The sequence below is a fragment of the Balaenoptera ricei genome, chromosome 10 (genome assembly GCF_028023285.1).
Source record: "Balaenoptera ricei isolate mBalRic1 chromosome 10, mBalRic1.hap2, whole genome shotgun sequence".
NCBI classification, from domain to species: Eukaryota; Metazoa; Chordata; class Mammalia; order Artiodactyla; family Balaenopteridae; genus Balaenoptera; species Balaenoptera ricei.
In genome coordinates this window covers 18,550,525-18,570,057 of record NC_082648.1, presented here as the reverse complement: position 1 = coordinate 18,570,057, position 19,533 = coordinate 18,550,525, and the positions used below count along the sequence as shown (strand labels likewise).

The window sequence follows — 19,533 nt, the reverse complement described above, 5'->3', positions numbered from 1 at the left end:
CAAATAGACGTATTTTCAAATATCTGCTCATTCCTACCTGTGTGATCCTGGGCAGGCTTGGCAATTCTATCTGAACCTCTTACTTTACTGTATGGAAAATATGGAGGAAAAATATCCTCTTTATGAAACTCAGATAAGTTTATATGCAAAAGCAGTTTTAAACATTGAAATTCTGTACAAATGTGTATTATTTTTTTTTTTTTTTTTTTTTTTTTTACACTAATAATTGTTTTTTTTAATGTATTAGTCTCTTAAATCACATGAAAAACAAACAAAATACAGTTACAAGCCACTGTTATGATAATAATTGCTCTTATAATTGACCATGCATTTATCTTTACTGAGATCTTTATTTCTCCATACAGCTTCCAGTTACTGTTTAGTTTCCTCTCATTTCACCTTGCAGGATGCCCTTGAGCGGATACAGTCGTAACAAACTCCTTCGGGTCTTGTTTATCTGAATGTCTTACCTTAATTTATCCCTCCCTTTTGAAGGACAGTTTTGTCAATATAGGATTCTTAGTTGACAGGTCTTTTTTCTTTTAGCACTTCAGATATATTGACCACTCTCTTCTGGTGTCCAAAGGTTTTTTTTTTTTTTTTTTTTTAGTTATTTCTGAGATATACATTTTAAAGTAATAAATAGGATTATTACTTATAACATTATACCAGAACATATAAGATTTTTAGAAATTTCATGTAATGTCTGAAACATTTATATTAACATATTTCCATACATATTTCCATACAAGTACAAATATAAGATTTTTAGAAATTTCATGTAATGTCTGAAACATTTATATTAACATATTTCCATACATATTTCCATACAAATACAAATATGATTTTTAGAAATTTCATGTAATGTCTGAAACATTTATATCAACATATTTCCACACAAATGTGTATTATTATGAGGATTATTAATTAACCTGTTGCAGGCTGGGGGTGTGACTCAGTATGCTTTAATGACATTAAATATCTAATACATTGTGGAAATTGACTTTTTCGTCTTCTTAAGAACAGTGCTATGTGGTGTTTCCTTTACAACTTCAGTTAGCTGTTAAGAGTTCCTTTTAAAGTGTACTGGAATAGGAAATGCTAAATTGTGGTTGGCACACAGGAAACAGCTGCAGCTATCTAGGTCACCAGCAACTGCCAGGCTACCAAATCCATTGAGCATTTCTGTCCTCATTTTACTTAACATCTCAGCAATAATCACACACTTGATCATTTTCTCCTTCTTGAAACTTTTGACTTCACAATGCCACACCTCCTCCTTTTTCCTACCTTTATGTATAGTCTTCAGTCTCCTTGTTGATTCCTCCTCATTTCTTGTTCCTTGAGAGCCGTGTGTTTGGACCCCCTTTCAAAGCTTTCTCCCTAGTTGAACTCATCAACTCCTATAAGTCTGTATGCTGTCTGTAAGTCTAGGACTCCCAAATTTATAGCTCTAGTCCAGAACTTTCTTCTGAGTTTCAGACCCATATACTTTCCTGTCTGCTTTACACATCATTTCCTTAGGCATCTCATACTTGTTCCAAATTGAACTGCTGATTTTCTCCATTTCTTTCATATTGGTCTTTTCTGTTTTAATAAGTGATACTTGCTCTATCCAGTTCTTTCTTCCAGATATGGTATTCTACCTCCCCGTATCAAAGTTATTACAAAGGCATGTTACATCTTCTTCTAAAGTATGTTTCTAATCCATTTACTTTTGCTTTCATTCCCTGTTGCATCTTAGACCTTCCATTTAGGATTGTTTTTCTTTTGCTTGAGTTATCTCCTTGAGTATTTTTTTTGGTGGATCTGCTGGTGGTGAACTGTCTATTTTTACTTGTCTGAAAATGAGTCTATTTTATCTTTAAAAGATATTTTGGGCTGGCAGTTATTTTCTTTAAGCACACTGAAGATACCCTTCCACTGCCTTCTGGCTTTCATTGCGACTGTTCAGAAATAACCTATTAGACTAAATGTTGTTCCTTTGAACTTTGTCTATTTTTTCCCCTCAGGCTGTGTGTGAGCTATTTTATTTGTCTTTGGTTTTCTGCAGTTTCCCTATGAAGTGTTAGGTATGGAGTTCTCTTTATCCTAATTGTTATACCTTGGGCTTCTTGGATCTGTAGATTGGTGTCTTACATGAATTTAAAAAAAATTTTAGGTTAGTTCTGTGTTTCATCTGTTCTCTCTTCTTGATACTCCAATTAAAAGTATGTTAGACTTTCTCACTGCCTCCTCTATGTCTGTTATTTTCTTGTCTTATGTTTTTTAATCTTTTTGTTTCTTTATGTTATATTTTGGATATTTTCTTATTTATCTTTCAATTCTTTAATTTTCTCTTCAGCTGTCTTTAATATGCTATTACACCTAATAATTGGGTTTTAAAATTTTTGATAATCTATTTTTATTCCCAGAAGTTTTATTTTGTTCTTTTTCAAGTATATCATATACTATAGTCTGTGATTGATTCTGTAACTGATGATTTTAATATCTAAAATCTTTTTTTTCCTGTTGTTTCTGCTGGTTATTGTTCATTGTGTTTTACTTGCTTTGACTCGCAGAAAGTTGCAAAAATTGTATAGAGTCCTGTGTACCCTTCAACTAGCTTCCCCCATTGGTGACATCTCATACAGCTGTAGTATAGTATCAACTAGGAAATTGACATTGTTATAATACTGTTAACTATGCTACAGACCTTATTCAGTTTTACACTTTTTTAAACTTGCATTCATTTGTGTATATATGTATAGGTCTATGCAGTTTTATCCCACAAATAGATTTGTGAAAACCACCACCGCAGTCAAGATACAGAACTGTCCCACCACCACAAAAGAATTTCCTTATGCTACCTCCTTATGTTTGTACCCTGCATTGCTCCTTGCCCTGGTCCTGTGATGCTTTTAGGAAGATTTTTAAAGATATAGTTTATTCAGTTTTTTTTTTTCTGTTTTAGGTAAGAGGGGATTAGTCTTCATCAGCAGTTCTCAGAGTGTGGTACCTAGACCAATAGCATCACCATCTTTGGGGGACCGTATAGAAATGCGAATTCTCAGGTCACGTGCCAGACCTGTTGAATCGGAAACTCTGGGGATGGTAATTGTTTTTTAACAAGCCCTCCAGATGGTTCTGATGCAAGGCAGAGTTTGAGAACTATTGGCCTAAATAGCCTGGCTTGCCAGTTTGGGGATCTTTCCTTCATCTTCACAGCTACCTTTTTTAGTCCAAGCTCTCATTGTCTCTTACCTAAATTTAAACCTCTTGTCTGCCATCCCCACATCAGTTCTCTTATCTTTACTCCATTCTCTGTGTAGCAGTATAAATGATGTCCTAAAATATACTTTGGATCGTGTTACTACTTAAAACCTATGTGGGCGTTCCCATTGCTGGCAGAATAAAATCAAACTCCTCACCATGACCTGAAGCCCCTAACATGCTCATGCCCATGCTTAACTGCACCCTCATCTGTGCTGCCCTCACTCTTGCTCACTTCACTTGACCTACAGTGGTCTCCTTTTGGTTCTTCTAATATGCCAGCTCCATTCTGTCATTGTCTTTTTCCAGCACTCCCAATTCCATCGTGCTTTTAAGATCCCAGTTCAGGTGTCATCTCTGCTGTGAGGCCTTATGTCGAGTTATTCTCACTTTTCTTCACCTGGTTTATTTTCTGCACAGACTGGATTCTTAAGCATTATCTGTGGTTGCCTTGTTTCTTTGTTTATTCCTACTCCCCTCCCCTCTGCCCCCACTGGAATATAAGCATGAACAGGGACTTGGTGTTTTATTCATTGATCAGTGCCTTTGTGTTTTATTCATTGATCAATGCTCACCACCTAGAACAGTGCCTGGCACATGGTGTATACTCAAGTAGGCTTTGTATTCTTTTAATGAGTAAATTAAGTTTTTTCCTTTGCTATCCACCCATTATATGATCACAGGGAGTTATGAAATCTAAGATGCAAAATTATATTCTCTAGTGATTTTGATCAGTATTTATTTCATTTCTAGAGATTTTGAGATTTTTTTCCTTTTTATTCAAATAGGACTTTTAGCAAAAGTATGTACAGTGAAAAAAATGGCAGAAAAGATTATTGATAAAACTTAAGAAGTCCGTTTGAAACAATTAAATGTTTTATCAAGCACACTTTTAGAAACTTTAAAAAAATTGGACATTTCTTAAGATTGTACCAAGAACACTCTCCACTGACTAAATTATTTTCCTTAACAGGTTGTGTCGCTTAAAAAAGAAGGCACAAGCAGAAGCAAATGCCACAGCTATCAGTAATCTGTTGCCATTTATGGAATATGAAGTGCATACTCAGCTAATGAATAAACTAAAACTCAAAGGAATGAACGCTTTATTTGGACTGAGAATTCAGATCTCAGTGGGTGAAAATATGTTGATGGGCTTAGCGGTGAGTTTCGATGTTTTGGTTTTGTTTTGTGATTCCTGTAGTTGTAGATTGTTTTACGTGATTCAAAGAGTCTTCTAAAAAGACTTATCTAAAGATCTGGCATTAAGGCTTTTAAGGCTTTAGGGACATTATAAGAAGTAAAAAAAAATCTAGTGATAGGCTTTCAAATGTTTTTATATTTATAAGAGTATTATTTGAAATTAAATTAATAAACTATTATATAAATTTTTTATATTTATACTATTATTATATTTTTGTATTCTGATCATAATTCCTATGGTCAGATTTCTAAGAATTGCCATGTATAGCTTGTTTTGTAAGTCGGCCACCACTGTTCTGAACTTTATTATTGTTTGTACATTGCTAAAACAGGGTTTCTCCTTCTTGGCACTGTTGACATTTGGGGCTGGATAACTCCGTTATATGGAGCTGTCTTGTTCATTGTAGGATGTTTAGCAGCATTCCTGGCCTCTGTCCACTAGATACTAACAGCTTCCCCACAGTGTGACAACCAAAACTGTCCCCAGACGTTACCAGATGTCCTTTGGGGGACAAAATCACTCCTGAGCGGGGAGGACCACTGTGCTAAAAGAATCTTTAGTTTTAATGGAGAAAATCAATACATGAGAGAATGTGCACCAGTGCTCAGCAGTGCAATGTGCAATAAAATACGTGTGTTTCTGAAGCGCTAATAAATTGTGAGGCAGTGAAAAGCTCTTTATCTCAGCTTCATGTTCACCTTGGCTTATTAGAAAATAAGTTCCGACTAGAAAGTTACCAGTGGGGAAAGTGCGAACTGCCTTTTTAAGTAGCCTGAGACCCAGAGAACTAGATACCTGCAAAATAGTTATGGAAATTCTCTCATATTCTCCACACTTTGTCAGCCAGAATTTTTGTCTATGTCACCAGTACTTTTCAAATTGGAATTCTCTTGTCATCTTTCTGAGACATGCATAGAAATTTAATTTTAAGAAATTTATGGGGGACTTCCGTGGTGCTTCAGTGGGTAAGACTCCTCACTCCCAATGCACGGGGCCCAGGTTTGATCCCTGGTTGGGGAACTAGATCCCACATGTCACAACTAAGAAGTCAGCATGCCGCAACGAAGACCCAGTGCAGCCTAAATAAATAAATAAATAAATAAATAAATAAATAAATAAAAGAAATTTATGGAATTTGTTTTCTTTTTCTCAGTATGCATTTGTAGATAAAATGCTAAATTGTTTCCTGCTTCATCTGTTCTTTCTATAAAAGCAAATATGCAAATTTCTGTATGTAGGGGATAATTGTGTGTTGATGATTAATTAGGAAATCTCACTTTTTTAACAAGAGGAATTTGCAGTGATTAATAAAGATAATCTGATTCATATTAAAATACTTGATATTTAGATTAACTTGGGGAAAAGAGTGTTCGTTATAATTCACCCATCTAAAAACTCACAGGCTTAGCGAGGGCATAACATAAATGTGTAGTCAGGCTGAATACAGAACTGTAGTTATTGGTGGGTGTCTTCGGAACTAAGAGCTTGGTTTAGATTCAGAAGTTTAAAGAACATTGTGCCAATTGTAGCAAACACTTGATGGTTGAGCCCCAGGAAACTAGTTTGTGACCCTGGTATAATTCTTCAGTGCCTGCCTCAAATACTGCCTTTTCTGATTCTTACTAATCTTTTCTTCCTGATCACTAGTGACACTCATTATAACTGTTTGAGCTTTTGATCTTTGTGCTGTTTTAGCCTGTGCAGTTAAATCTCAAGGTCCCAAGAGTTGCCTCCATGATAGCTAATCCCCGACGAGTGCCTCCTGGGTGTCCGGCACTGGGCTGCTCCAGAAAGAATGTAATATTATCTTCACTTTAGAAGACGAGGACACGGATGCTGTGATAGGTTGAGACTTGTCCAAAGTGATATGGTTATAGGTACCGGAACTCAGTTTCAAACCCAGGCCTGTCTAGTTCCGGAGTTTGTGTTCTCAGCCATTCTGGGCTGTTGCCTCATTAGTGAATGCAGTTAAAGTGTTAGAGATGGGGCACTATGGCGCAGAAGGTGTTCTGAGCTTGAGCATGAGACTGGGTGGTGAGTGCAGTCATGGACACATGAACAACCCAGGAGAAAGAGCTTCTGGGGATCAATTTCATCTGCTGCCCAGACTTCATCATAGAGTACTATACCCTTTCTAGGAAAGACTTTTACAAAATTGACAATTGTGTAATAACAGTAACAACAACAACAAATCTAACAATTCAAAATACGCAAATATCCAGAGTTAAAAGAATTGTCTTCTCTTTTCTCCATTCCACTCCTTTGATGTTAACAATTTGATGTTTGTACTTTTATACTTTTTTTTTTTGCTTTGCTTTACTTACAGAAGCATATTTAAACATAAATGCACATAGGTGTGTGTGTGTGTGTTTTATCTTGTTTTGTATTTCCCCTAATAGTTTTTCAGTACTAATGGCATGTAGTACTGTTACAAAGTCACAATTTAGTAGTTATTTAATTAAATATTTAAAATAAGTCTGTATCAAGTTTTCTCTCTTGGTGATTATGGAGGCAGAATGGTATAGTGGAAAGTTCTTGGTACTCAGAGTCGGAAACAGATTCAAGTCTCTTCCCCACATTTATTGACAGTGTGATCTTAAGTTTCCTATCCTTTCTGAACTCAGTTTCTTTACTTGCTTTGCATGTTTCCCTTTTACTTTTGCCACTTTAAATGTAAACTACTCATTCATGAAAAATTTACTTTTTAACAACTTTCAATCATATTTTTATAAGCTGTTTTTTTCAGTGCAGTTTTTTACAATCATAACAAAAAACTTTAAAGTCCAGTTGGGTATGCAGTGAAAAGTAAATCATCCTTTCACTGCTGTCCCCGACCTACCCACAGTTCTTGCTGGAAGTAACCAACCCCTGTTACCAGTTCTGATTTTTTGTGCCCTTCCACATATGTCCTATGCAAGCACTGGTGCTAATTATCTTTTTCCTCCAGGGCAAGGACCACATTCCTGAATATGAAAACTTAAGGACCATTATTCTTTAGATATTTTTTTCTGATTATTTCCCCATTATTTTTACCAGTCAGCCACAGGTGTGTATTTAGCAGCTTTACCAACGCCTGGTGGTATTCAGATTGCTGGGAAGACTCCTAATGATGGCTCGTACGAGCAGCATATATCTCATATGCAGAAGAAGATAAATGACACGATTGCTAAGAATAAAGAATTATATGAAATCAATCCTCCGGTAAGTGAAATCTCCACTGTGAATATATAAGTTGCTATTTAGATTTTAGTATATTTTTAGGTTCTCTTAAAGATTTTTCCGCCACTGTCTAGATTTGCTCTCCTCATTGCTCATTCTTTCACCTCCCTTTACATCCATGCTCAAATGTCTTATTTTTTAGGGAGGCTGACTTTGACCACCCTATTTAAAAAATTAACTCTCCTGTCAATTTTTGGTACTTCCTATCCTCCTTCTGTGTTTTATTGTTTTCTGTTTCTCTTATCTCTGTGTGTCTTTGTGTGTGAAATATGTTTTTGATTTTTGTCTATTACTTGATACGCCCGATAGAATGAAGCTCCATCAGGGCTGTATTCCTAATGGCTAGACCAGTTCCTCCTGGTAGTAACCACCTGATAAATACTTGTTGAATGACTAAAGAAATGGCTTAAAATGTTCTTTTTTAGTAAGAAGAAAGATTGCTTATCTGTGGTAGAAATGTTCAAGAATACAGAGTCTTCTCTTTCTCATTTTGTAGTCACTGTAATAGGTACCCTGTCAGATTTATCTAGGGCAGGTTAATGGGGAGTGTAAGTAAGATAAATGGATGCGAAGGTGCTGCAGAGGTAGCTGTGTTACGAAACTGTGGTTGCAGTTTTATGCAAGGTATGCCCTAGCAATGAACATTGAAAACATTTTTGAAAAACCTTTTTTTAAAATAATCCTTTTTTTTTTTTAAAAGATAGTTCTGTTACACCAACAACAGGCTGTGCCTTTTACATTTGTGCTTACATACCCACATTCTCTTGATATTCCTTGTGGCCAGCAGATATTTAGAACCTCTGATTAGCTGTGATCTTTGGCTAAAAAATGGGTAAAAGCTTACTAACCCATATAAGATTGTAGCCTATACTGACCTCAAAAAGATCATTATTGTAACTATCAAAGTTTATTTAACTAAATAAGTTGCATAGCAAATACATGTATAATATGTGTATTATATAAATATACACATACATAGATACATATATCATATTCCTCATTTTACTATGTGAGGCTTTGAAAAGTTACCACTGCATAAGATATAAAAGATTAGAATCTTATTTGGGTACATAAATCTTTAATTCTTTATAGGTTATTAGGACTTTTAAATGCTGAGTAGAAAATACCTTCTGAGCTGGAGGGATCGCCAATTCCCTACTAATTGTAGTGTCCTCTTTGTACACTAGATGTCAGTGTTGCCTTGCTGTGTCTGTGACAGTTTCTGGATTAGTGTATGAAGGTTGCTATTATCAATTAAAGGAAATAGCTATGTACTCTATAAAAGGTTAATTAGTCATAAAGGTTGTAATTAAATATGGACTATGAATACATTTTACATACTCCCCTTCCCCCCGGTAGTTTTCTGTTAATATAAAAATGTAAAACCAGACTGAAGCATACAAATATCAAATCATTATGTTGAACACCTGAAACTAATATGTTACATACATGTCAGTTGTACCTCAATAAAAAAAAAAAACGACTGCAGTTTACACAAAAACCCCAAAACAGAAAAAGACAGTCATATGATATAAAGCAATTATATTTCTTTTAGGAGATATCTGAAGAGATTATAGGATCACCCATTCCAGAACCTAGACAACGCTCAAGACTTTTGAGATCTCAATCAGAAAGCTCTGATGAAGTTACAGAATTGGACCTTTCACATGGGAAAAAAGATGCATTTGTTTTGGAGGTATTATTGCATTGGACTAATTTCTTAAAGATTTTGGAAGATAAGATATATATTTTTACAGTCAGGTCCTAAATTGATGTGATATTTTTGTATCATTACAACTGTTAAAAATATCAAAAGAATATTTTATTATAGAAATTACAACAAACTTGGTAATATATCTTTTGTTTAAATAAAAGTTAAAAAAGTTTTGGAAAATTAGTTTTGGAAAAATTAGTGTTTGGGTTGAAATATAATTAAAATATTAAACTTTTGGAGCTTTTTTTGTAAACTTGGATTAATTTCAATAAGAAGGTTCTCTCTTTCACTTACTCTAATTATTACCTGCTTTATATGTCATAACATGTTACTATAATTATAACATTTTTACATGTAACACAATAATATAAGCACTGTGAATTCTGAGTGTAGTGTTTTTTTTACTGAATTCAGAGGGTGTAATTGAACTTTCATTGTAAAAACGCATCCAGAATGAACTAACTTTCTTGGAGAATAAATGTGACATGAAAGGTTTATGGAGCCTGTGCCCTCACAGATCTTCTTCCCATGCACTCCCCTGTAGAATGGTTAGCTTTGAAAGGATAGACGATCTTCCTTTGATATTGAAGGAAAGGAAAATAAATGAGGATACTTAGAAATGTTTTCTGGTAAGGTGCCAGTTGAGAGAAAAAATCAGATGCCTGGATCTCAGTAAAGCAGGAAGGTGACAGTAGAGTTGTATTGGGATGGGATTGGAGGTTTGAAGAGTCTAGAATAGTGCCCTTGAATGTGATCAGGATGTCAGCTGTGGGAGATGCTCAAGGCTTAACTGAGGTGAGAGTGTTACCTTGTAGAAAACTCAAACTATATGAATTTGTGCCTCTTTCTCATAATCTCTACACTCTGAGAATGGAGAAAAAAAGTGGAGGTTGGTAAAAGGTTAAGGAGTAAAAAGTTCCAGGGTACAGTTTAGAGCAGTTGTACTCAAAGTGCCCTGTGATGGTGGCATCAGCAACACCTGGGAGCTTGTAAGAAATGCAAACTCTGGGGCCCCTACTTCAGACCTAGTAAATGAAAATTTCAAGGTGGGGCCCAGGAATCTGTTTAACAAACCCTCCAGATGAGGGTTATTTTCACTTTGATCCAGAGCATTTTTCATATTTTCTGATGCAGGGATCCTGGCTAAGTAGAGAACAGAAGTGCTTGGAGTATGGGCAGAAGAGGGCAAGGTGTAGATTCAGTAAGAGAGATGGGGGTTATAGTTGGAGAATGCTGGAGATCTGAGTGTAGAATGTTTTGGGGAATACCACAGTCGAGTTATGACCATGACAGTGAGTGGCTAAAGCAAAGTGGAAGTGAAAGTGGTTCTTGACATCTCGGGTGTAAGTCAGGACTTAGATCCCCAATGTACAGATGAATGTCAATATATGTCCAGTTGGATATGTTCATTACTTATAATTCACAACAGAATATTGTGATGTAGGAAAAATGGAATTTGTGCTTATTCTTTTAAGACATGGCTTTAAATTTATCCCTATGTAATTTTATTTTAAAGCAGTTCTGTATTTAGTCAGAAGATTTTTTTTAATTGCACTTTATTAATGTAAATAAATAGAGATAATGATTGCTTGTTATCTTTGTAAATCTTTTGAAACATGCCCTCATAAAGACTTGAGAAAAGGCTCGTTTTTTTTAAACTCAATATACTTTATAATGTAAAATATTTCTTTTAGAAGTATTTGTAATTACTGTGGAAAAATTTATAGATAGTAGAAAAATTTTTTCAAGTTTTATATTTTAACTTAGGGAAAAATGGCCCTACTTCTCCTTGACTCTTATGTTTTCTATTTAATAAATAATAAAAACAATTTTTAAAAATTTGAAACAATTATATATTTACTACTTATGTGATAGGTTCAATCTTTTCATTTTCAGATCGATGACACAGATGCTATGGAAGACGTACATTCTCTACTCACTGATGTTCCGCCTCCTTCAGGTGAACAGAGAAAAATTACCTGGAGATGAGACTAGTTTTGCATATCAATATTTCGGTTCATAATTATTATAGCACTAACTTTATTTTAACGGCTTTATCACTGTTACCTTCTGTCATGTTCTTTGCTGCTCCAAGATTGAAAACACATCGTTTAAAAATATTTACATTAGAACTTAGGTGAACTGATTTTTAATCCTTTTATGTTTATGCATTACAAAAAAACCATGATAATTTATTAACATGGTCTAAAGTTTCCCAGAGGTATAGAGTTTTAGAAAAAAAGAATGAATGGATCTTACAGTTAGAACTTCATGTAATAATTGAAAAATGTTATTCTTTTTTTTTTTTTTAAATTTATTTATTTATTATTCATTTTTGGCTGCATTGGGTCTTCGTTGCTGCATGTGGCTTTCTCTAGTTGCAGCGAGCAGGGGCTACTCTTTGTTGCAATGCGTGGGCTTCTCATTGCGGTGGCTTCTCTTGTTGCAGAGCTCGGGCTCTAGGCGCGTGGGCTTCAGTAGTTGTGGCACGTGGACTCAGTAGTTGTTGCTCGCGGGCTCTAAAGTGCAGGCTCAGTAGTTGTGGTGCACGGTCTTAGTTGCTCCACAGCATGTGGGATCTTCCCAGACCAGGGCTCGAACCCGTGTCCCCTGCATTGGCAGGCAGACTCTTAACCACTGCGTCATCAGGGAAGCCTGAAAAATGTTATTCTTTAACACAAAAATAAATGAAATGTTATCATATGTTTTACCTATAATTTATTTTGACAGGCTTTTATAGTTGTAATACAGAAATTATGCCTGGTATAAATAATTGGACATCTGAAATACAGGTAAACCTTTTATTCTTAATTTTAAGCAAATATAGCATATGTGATTTTAGCAAGTTTTTTCTTAATATATGTTTTCTTTTCAGCCTCTTTACTGCAATTAAAATCTTATCTTTTAAAAAAATACCACAGTAGTTATGATTGTTTATGTTCTGTTACAGTATTTAGTTCAGAATAATGAAATGACATGCCATTATATCTCCCCATATTTAGATGTTCACATCAGTAAGAGTAATCCGATTAAGCAGCCTTAATCTAACTAATCAAGCCCTCAATAAGAATTTTAATGATCTCTGTGAAAACTTGCTCAAGGTAGGAACCTTTTGACTAACTATACTTTAGCTAAAACTCCTTAGTATCATGAAATAAAAGAAGAAAAGTATTTATATTGTCTGGAATACTTTACACAGTTGTAGGTCGAATTATTTTTATTTACTTATCAGTCTTAACCTGCCATCAAGTAAAATGCTAAAGATGTCCTCTCCATCTTAATATGCCACACTATAAAAGGAATATATTTTAAGTTATTTCATAGCGTTAAACTTCATAAAAATCTATATTTGTAAATTTAAAAAAACCCTTTTTTTTAATGACTTAGAAATATGATTAAATCTTATTGTCTGCTTAGATATCAAAAATGTATTCTTAATGAAAGAATAGACGAAACAGAAGTGTTTTAATCTTCTCAACTTTATTTGCCATAGTATAATGTACATTAAAAGATCAGTTTTTATAAATTTTTAAATTAAAAGAAATGATATTACTAATATTTTCTTTTGTGTAGAGCCTGTATTTTAAACTACGGTCTATGATCCCCTGCTGCCTTTGCCATGTAAATTTTACAGTATCTCTCCCTGAAGATGAATTAATTCAGGTAACTAAGGTTCAGTCTGTTATTAAAGAAGACTTATAACTTTGGTCTGTTTTAATATTATACGTTTGCCATAATTAAAGAAGTATAAGCTGCTTTACTTCAAAACATTTTTTTTTTTAATTAATTAATTTACTTATTTAGTTTTGGCTTGTTGGGTCTTTGTTTCTGTGCGAGGGCTTTCTCCAGTTGTGGCAAGCGGGGGCCACTCTTCATCGCGGTGCGCGGGCCTCTCACCATCGCGGCCTCTCTTGTTGCGGAGCACAGGCTCCAGACGCGCAGGCTCAGTAGTTGTGGCTCATGGGCCCAGTTGCTCCGCGGCATGTGGGATCTTCCCAGACCAGGGCTCGAACCCGTGTTCCCTGCATTGGCAGGCAGATTCTCAACCGCTGCGCCACCAGGGAAGCCCTACTTCAAAATATTTTTAAATGTACTACTATGAGTCAGACCTTGTCTGTCTGTTTCACTTTTGTGAACTCTAGTTATCTGAAGGTGGACTTATATGTGTGATCCAGTGTATGTACACTAGAAGGTGTGCTTCTGTGCGACTTCTCCACACCCCATCTTTTAGAGAGGGTTTTTGAGCTCTTTCTGGAATACCTACGTTTAGGTGTACATGTTGGGCTTAGTTGTAGTCTGAATGTCTGAGTTTATGTGCAGTTCTGATTGAAAATCTTAACCAGGAAAGGCAAATTAGCCAGTTTGTATAAGTTGTTCCGTGGTACTGAAAAAGATTTATAAGAAGCTTATTTGGGGAATGATTATTTTGCTAATCATATTGTTTCTGTGATTCTAGGTTACAGTCACAGCAGTTGCAATAACTTTTGACAAAAATCAGGCTTTACAGACCACAAAAACACATGCTGAGAAGTCATTGCAAAGAGGTAAACCTATGGTAGATGGGAGCATAGTTCATGTTTGTCTGTGTTATAGTTCAGTGATAAAATATAGAGGATAGGTAGAATAAATAAATGACGTGTTTCTTGACAAGATACTGTCACTTTTTCTGTTTTCTTTATCAAGATAACTGTGTGGATAAGCATATGGCTGATGATATTTTTCACACATGAATACGTGGTTGGCTGCTATTTACATAGAAAATGCTGCTGTTTTTTAGAGTTAGCGTATAACATTAGTTCTGCAGTAATTTAGAGGCTCCTATCCTAGGAACTCTGGGGAGGTCCTCAAGGCATCTGAGAACCAACTGATGTAGCAAGCACCATGGGTTTTTCTCAGGAAAGGTCCCATAGTGTTCAGCAGATTCTCAGAGTTGTTCTTTATCCAGTAAAATTTAGGAAGTACCATGCTTAATATATTCCAAAGAAATGCAAAATCTTAGAAACCATTTGTGTGTTCTGAAAAAAAAGACAAGGGAAATAGTATACTTTCTAAAGTTTAATGACTTACTGGCTAAATAAATATTCATGATTAATCTAAAATTTTTTAAGTTGAATATATCCGACATCTATAGCATTGAATTAATGTCAGATAGATGTATTAAATGATTATATGTCCAGATATTTATCAAAAAAGATAGATAAAAACTGGTTTAAGTGTCATAGAACTAGTATAGTACAAAAAGTAGGATAATAATAATCATTAGTGAGTGCTTATTCTTTGCCAGGCACTGTGCTAAGAGATTTATATACATTATCCTTTCTAAATCTCACAACAGCCCCACCAGAGAAGATAGCAACCACTCTCAATGTCTGCAGGTGAAGGACCCCCATGGGAGAAAGCAAGGACAAAACAACCAGAATTAATTGAGTTGGGGGGAAATTTATATGTTATCCCAGAGTAATTTTTTAAAAATTAGTAAGAGATCATTACTAATTAACTTGTGCTTTTCCTGCCTCTCAAGCCTCTACAGATAATGAAGAACTTCTGCAGTTTCCCCTCGAACTCTGTTCAGATTCACTTCCTTCTCATCCTTTTCCACCGGCTAAAGGTTGGTTAAGTAAGGGAAATGCAAGCACAAATACTAGTTTCTAGATCCTTTCACTTGCTTCTTCACTGTAGGTAATCTTAACTTAATTTTGAGATGGAGATTTATTCTTCATTTCCTCATTGTATGTTTCTTCATGTTCATAAAGGGGAGAGAGTAATGTTCCTTTTATTTTAATTTCTCAAGTAAACTCATCATAACTTATTAAGGTAATTTTTTGTATGATATTCCATTCTTGTAACTCAAATGTATTAAAGTTTTATTTTCAGAGATTTGGATTTCCCAAAATACTCACATATGGTATATTTTGATATTTATATTCTATCTGGTAAATTTTTTTCTAGCAACAGTAACCTTCTGCAAAAATTTTTAGATTTTCATAGACAAACAATACTTATTTTCTTCAGAAGCTATGTGGAGAGGTTTTGGGTGGAGGTTAGTACAAGTGAGAAAGGGATGAGCTTTCTGTCTTTTGGGTGTCTTGGTTATATTTGAGGAACATTTTTTCAAATGCAAAATGATTGTCCCCTAATTCAGTAGCAGTAGATCTACTTAGATCTGTACCATCTTTGGAGAAAAGTGGGAGGTGGTTTTTTCCATTTCTCTTCTGATTTCAGTGTAATTTTTATTATAAAAATTTCAGAATTACTGTACCTTATCTTGTAGCATTACATACACAGTAAATGTAGTTTGTGTTTTTTCCTAAATTTTTTTTTCTGAGAAATGATGCATTTGTTATTTAAAACCAAATTGGCTTTTCTAATTTTTCCGTTTTATAATACAAGTGACATTATTTTATGGTTTCTACTTGTCAGTTACTTTATCTGATACCATATTAGTTATAATACAGCATAGTTTTATATTCACATTGCCTGTATATCAATAGGGTCTTTACTAAATCAGTGCAAGGCCTGTGTAGATAAATAGATCTTGTCTCATATTTTGAAGCTGAAAAGAAGCTACTTTCAGATTCTGAACTTTCTAACATGGTAACTGTGGTTCTTTTTCCTTTTTGTCTAAATTAAAATTCTAATTTAGAACTCCATAGAGAATTTCTTGAAAGAATAGAGAGGAAAAATCAGATCCAAAGATAATCTGAGTTCAGATTTATAACTTAAACATAGCTTTCAGAACAAAAAGCAGAACAGTCTAGAATCTTCCTTGAACTGACTAGATAGGATTTTTTTTTAAACACCTACTATCTACAGAAACTTATATTTAACACAGGGTTAGTTCCAAACCACTTTTAGGTATCACTTCATTTATCCTTACCCAGCAGTGGTGGTGAGGGGGAATCCAAAATCAAAAACCCAATCAGCAACAGCGAAAAAGTTTGATGAATTGCTAACCTATACAGATATTTATTTGTGGATTTGGGGTCCCTGTTAGCTCAACTTTACATGTTGTTAATAGCTACTGAATTCTGCAGAAGATTAGATTTAAACTCTGTAAATTGGCCATATCTATATTGATAACTTACAGTTTCTGCAATAGCTTTGAAAATATTTTCAAAGGTAATGAGAACTGGTGCTTTTTGAAGTCATTAGTATATTTTGCACAAATGGTACTCTGAACTTAAAAAACTAGGAAAGAAGAATTTGAGTAGAATAAGTCATATCTGAACAGTCCCTAAAATATTTGCAATTTATTTTAAGGAGCATAGAGAGGGGCCATAGGTGGAATAATAAACCAAGAGACCTGGCTTTTCTTCTCAGTTCTGCTACTGATAAAGTGTGAGAACTTGGGCCAGGTAACCTCTAATTAAGCCACTTAAGTCTTAGTTCCTCATTTGTAAAATGTGAAAGGATTAAGATTCTCTCTAGCCTTTAAAATTCTCTGATTTCTTGAGTTTCTATAGTTTATGGTTCTTCAATTATTAACATGTCCCTATTATTAAAAACATAAAAGCTAAATTATGCCTGAGGTCATACTGAGCTTCTGTTAATTTTCCAAATAACTTCAAATCAGTTAAACCAATGATTTTTAAACTCTGTTCCTCCAAACCATAGAGTTTCTTCAGAGGTGCCTCATGACCTTCCAGGAGGCAAGGTGTGGGGGCTGAGAAGATAGGTCTCTAGACCCCCTACCTCTGAACTAGAGCAGCTTCAATGCACTACGCTTTATGTATCAGCTTTCTATATATGATTTTGTTGGAAGAAAGGGTTTCAAAAAGTTTGAAAATCACTGCATCAGATCATGCCACCCTTAATCATCATCATCATTGTCATCGTCACCATTGTCAGCTTCATAATGATCAATATCACATCTAATACTAATATATATAAAACTTTAATACTAAGTGCTTAACTATAAACCTATGTGCCTTTCCTTGAATGTTACATTTTAAAATCATCAATGAACACTAAAAAGTTTATCTGTTTATTTTTTTTTAAGTCGTGTAAATTGTGGTTTACGTTGCATGCTTATGTGTTGTCTTTGCTTCCTCATGTCTTTCCAGGAGAACATGGGCTATGATGTATATATTAGAAAAAGTCATCTCAAAGTATTTTGGAAAATTTGAGGATAGAATGGGTTTTGAAAAGGTCTGAAAAGTGTAATAATAGAGTGTTATATCATGAATGTAGTAATTGAACATTGCAACATGAAGGAAGGCTTTGAATAGAGAATAGAAATATCTGGGAAAAGTTAAGCTTAGCAGTTTAGAGGAAATAGGTGGGAGAGAGAAAGGTGAGGGTGAGGAATAAATACTCAGAGAACTTCTCTACTTTCTTATCTGCAACTACAAGAGGTTTAAAAGTTAACTACTAATACTGATAAGTAAATAAATATATAGTTTTTATAGTTTTGTTAGGTCAGTTAGCTAAGCTGATCGAGATTTATCTTTTTTAATTCTGAAAATTTTGAATACTAATTTATTTTTCATGTTCTTATCACAAATGGGATAATTTATTAAAATTTTTTATTTCCTTTTATGTTGACAGAGTAGTCTCAAGAGCTATGCACAGTATGTTTATTAATACTTCCATCTTTTCACTTGTAGATAAACCTTTCCTTATCTTTTTGTGTTATTGAAAATGAGTGAATATTATGTGAAGAAAAGATGCTTCAATAACATGTTTCCTAATTGACAGTGTAGAGTAAGCTTGGGCCTGAATTGTCCATCCATGCTTAATTTTTTTCCTTCCATCTTTTGTTATATTAGTTATATATTTTGTTTCTCAAGGTAATCGAATAGTTTGATGTATGTCTCAAATTTGTGGTTGATTTGGTGTTACCTTGATGGTTATCGTGATTTTTCTGATTTGAAATATTAAAACGTGCTGAACCTAAGTAATTTCTTAAAGGACATTATCATGTGAAGGTCATCAGAATTCTTTGATGACTACTATGAGGAACAGAGATGATGTGGCATCACCATAAATTACTTTTTTTTTAGTATGAAACTGTGTTAAGAAAAAAGATGACTATAGCAAATGTTTTATACCACTTTCATAATGTTTTTTCCTCATCATTAATATCTACATGTCAGCTTTCTGAATATCTGTCATTTCACTCTGAAATGGTTTTTTAAGAGGCCTTAGAAATGATATATATGTTTATGAAATGAAAATGAAAAAAGATGGAGCAAATATAGTAAAAATAGGGAATCTGAGTGAATGTAATCTGGGTAAAATTTTTTTAAAAATCAATAAGATATTTCTCATGAACTGTAATTAATCTTAAAAATTTTATGCATGTAATTTTTATAAAAGGTTGGCATGTTACTTTAGATACATGTCTAAAGACCTGAATCTCGAGATATTTGATACCATATTGTGGGACTTAAGAACTTATATTAGACAAATGTGTTTGAATTATATACCACTATAAATAGATCTCAAATACTTTATAAATCTAATCTATAATAGGATAATTGCTTTCATTAAAATTCTGAGAGTTTAAGGCTATAAAAGGGTTTAATTAAGTCAGTTTTAGTGTTTATATACTATTGGATGAAACTGTATAGAGGAAAAGCTTTTTATACCACCCTGTTTCTGTGTTCATTTTGCTTTATGCTGGCGTGGTATCCTCATGTTCAGTGGCATTAGCTATAGCCTGGGAGAAGTTCTCTTTTCACTGAGCAGTTGCTGATGAATAAGGCAAATATAGGTCAAATTCTGGATTTCAGTAAAAAAGAAAACAAGTTTGCTTACACCCTCAATATATTATACTCCATAATTAAGTATACACATTTGAAGCTTTTTTCTTTATTTTTATGGTAGGCTATCAGAATTACTTTTTGTTAAACCAAATTTGATTTTAAAAGATAGTTTAATTTTTAAAACTTAAATGACTTGCCTCACATTATTTTAAACTTGTATTAGAAATATAAATCTATAAGAACTACAAAAGTTAGCTTTTCCTTTTTCCTGCCAACTAATGGTTCTGAATTCTTACAAGTATATATAATTCTTTATACTAACTAAAAATGTCTTTATGTGTTAAGAATTCATTGCATGTCTGTTTTCTCTCTTATTTTTTTAAGATATATTTTGTCACTGTGACCAAATGGTAGCAACTATAAAAAGTGCTAAAGTTCTT

At 34.0% G+C, this 19,533-nt stretch overlaps 1 protein-coding gene across 17 annotated transcripts in view; it reads left to right on the top strand.

The window, feature by feature from the left end:
- The window catches only part of C2CD5 (C2 calcium dependent domain containing 5), an 82,551-nt gene that overhangs the window by 51,693 nt on the left and 11,325 nt on the right, over positions 1-19,533 (top strand). For all 17 annotated transcript variants that reach the window (XM_059935440.1, XM_059935438.1, XM_059935436.1 and 14 more), the window contains 9 exons: positions 4,226-4,412; positions 7,490-7,654; positions 9,228-9,368; positions 11,283-11,346; positions 12,117-12,178; positions 12,389-12,487; positions 12,960-13,049; positions 13,843-13,930; positions 14,908-14,994. In XM_059935440.1, the coding sequence (XP_059791423.1) occupies positions 4,226-4,412; positions 7,490-7,654; positions 9,228-9,368; positions 11,283-11,346; positions 12,117-12,178; positions 12,389-12,487; positions 12,960-13,049; positions 13,843-13,930; positions 14,908-14,994 (983 nt within the window). The remainder of the gene's footprint in view (positions 1-4,225; positions 4,413-7,489; positions 7,655-9,227; positions 9,369-11,282; positions 11,347-12,116; positions 12,179-12,388; positions 12,488-12,959; positions 13,050-13,842; positions 13,931-14,907; positions 14,995-19,533) is intronic.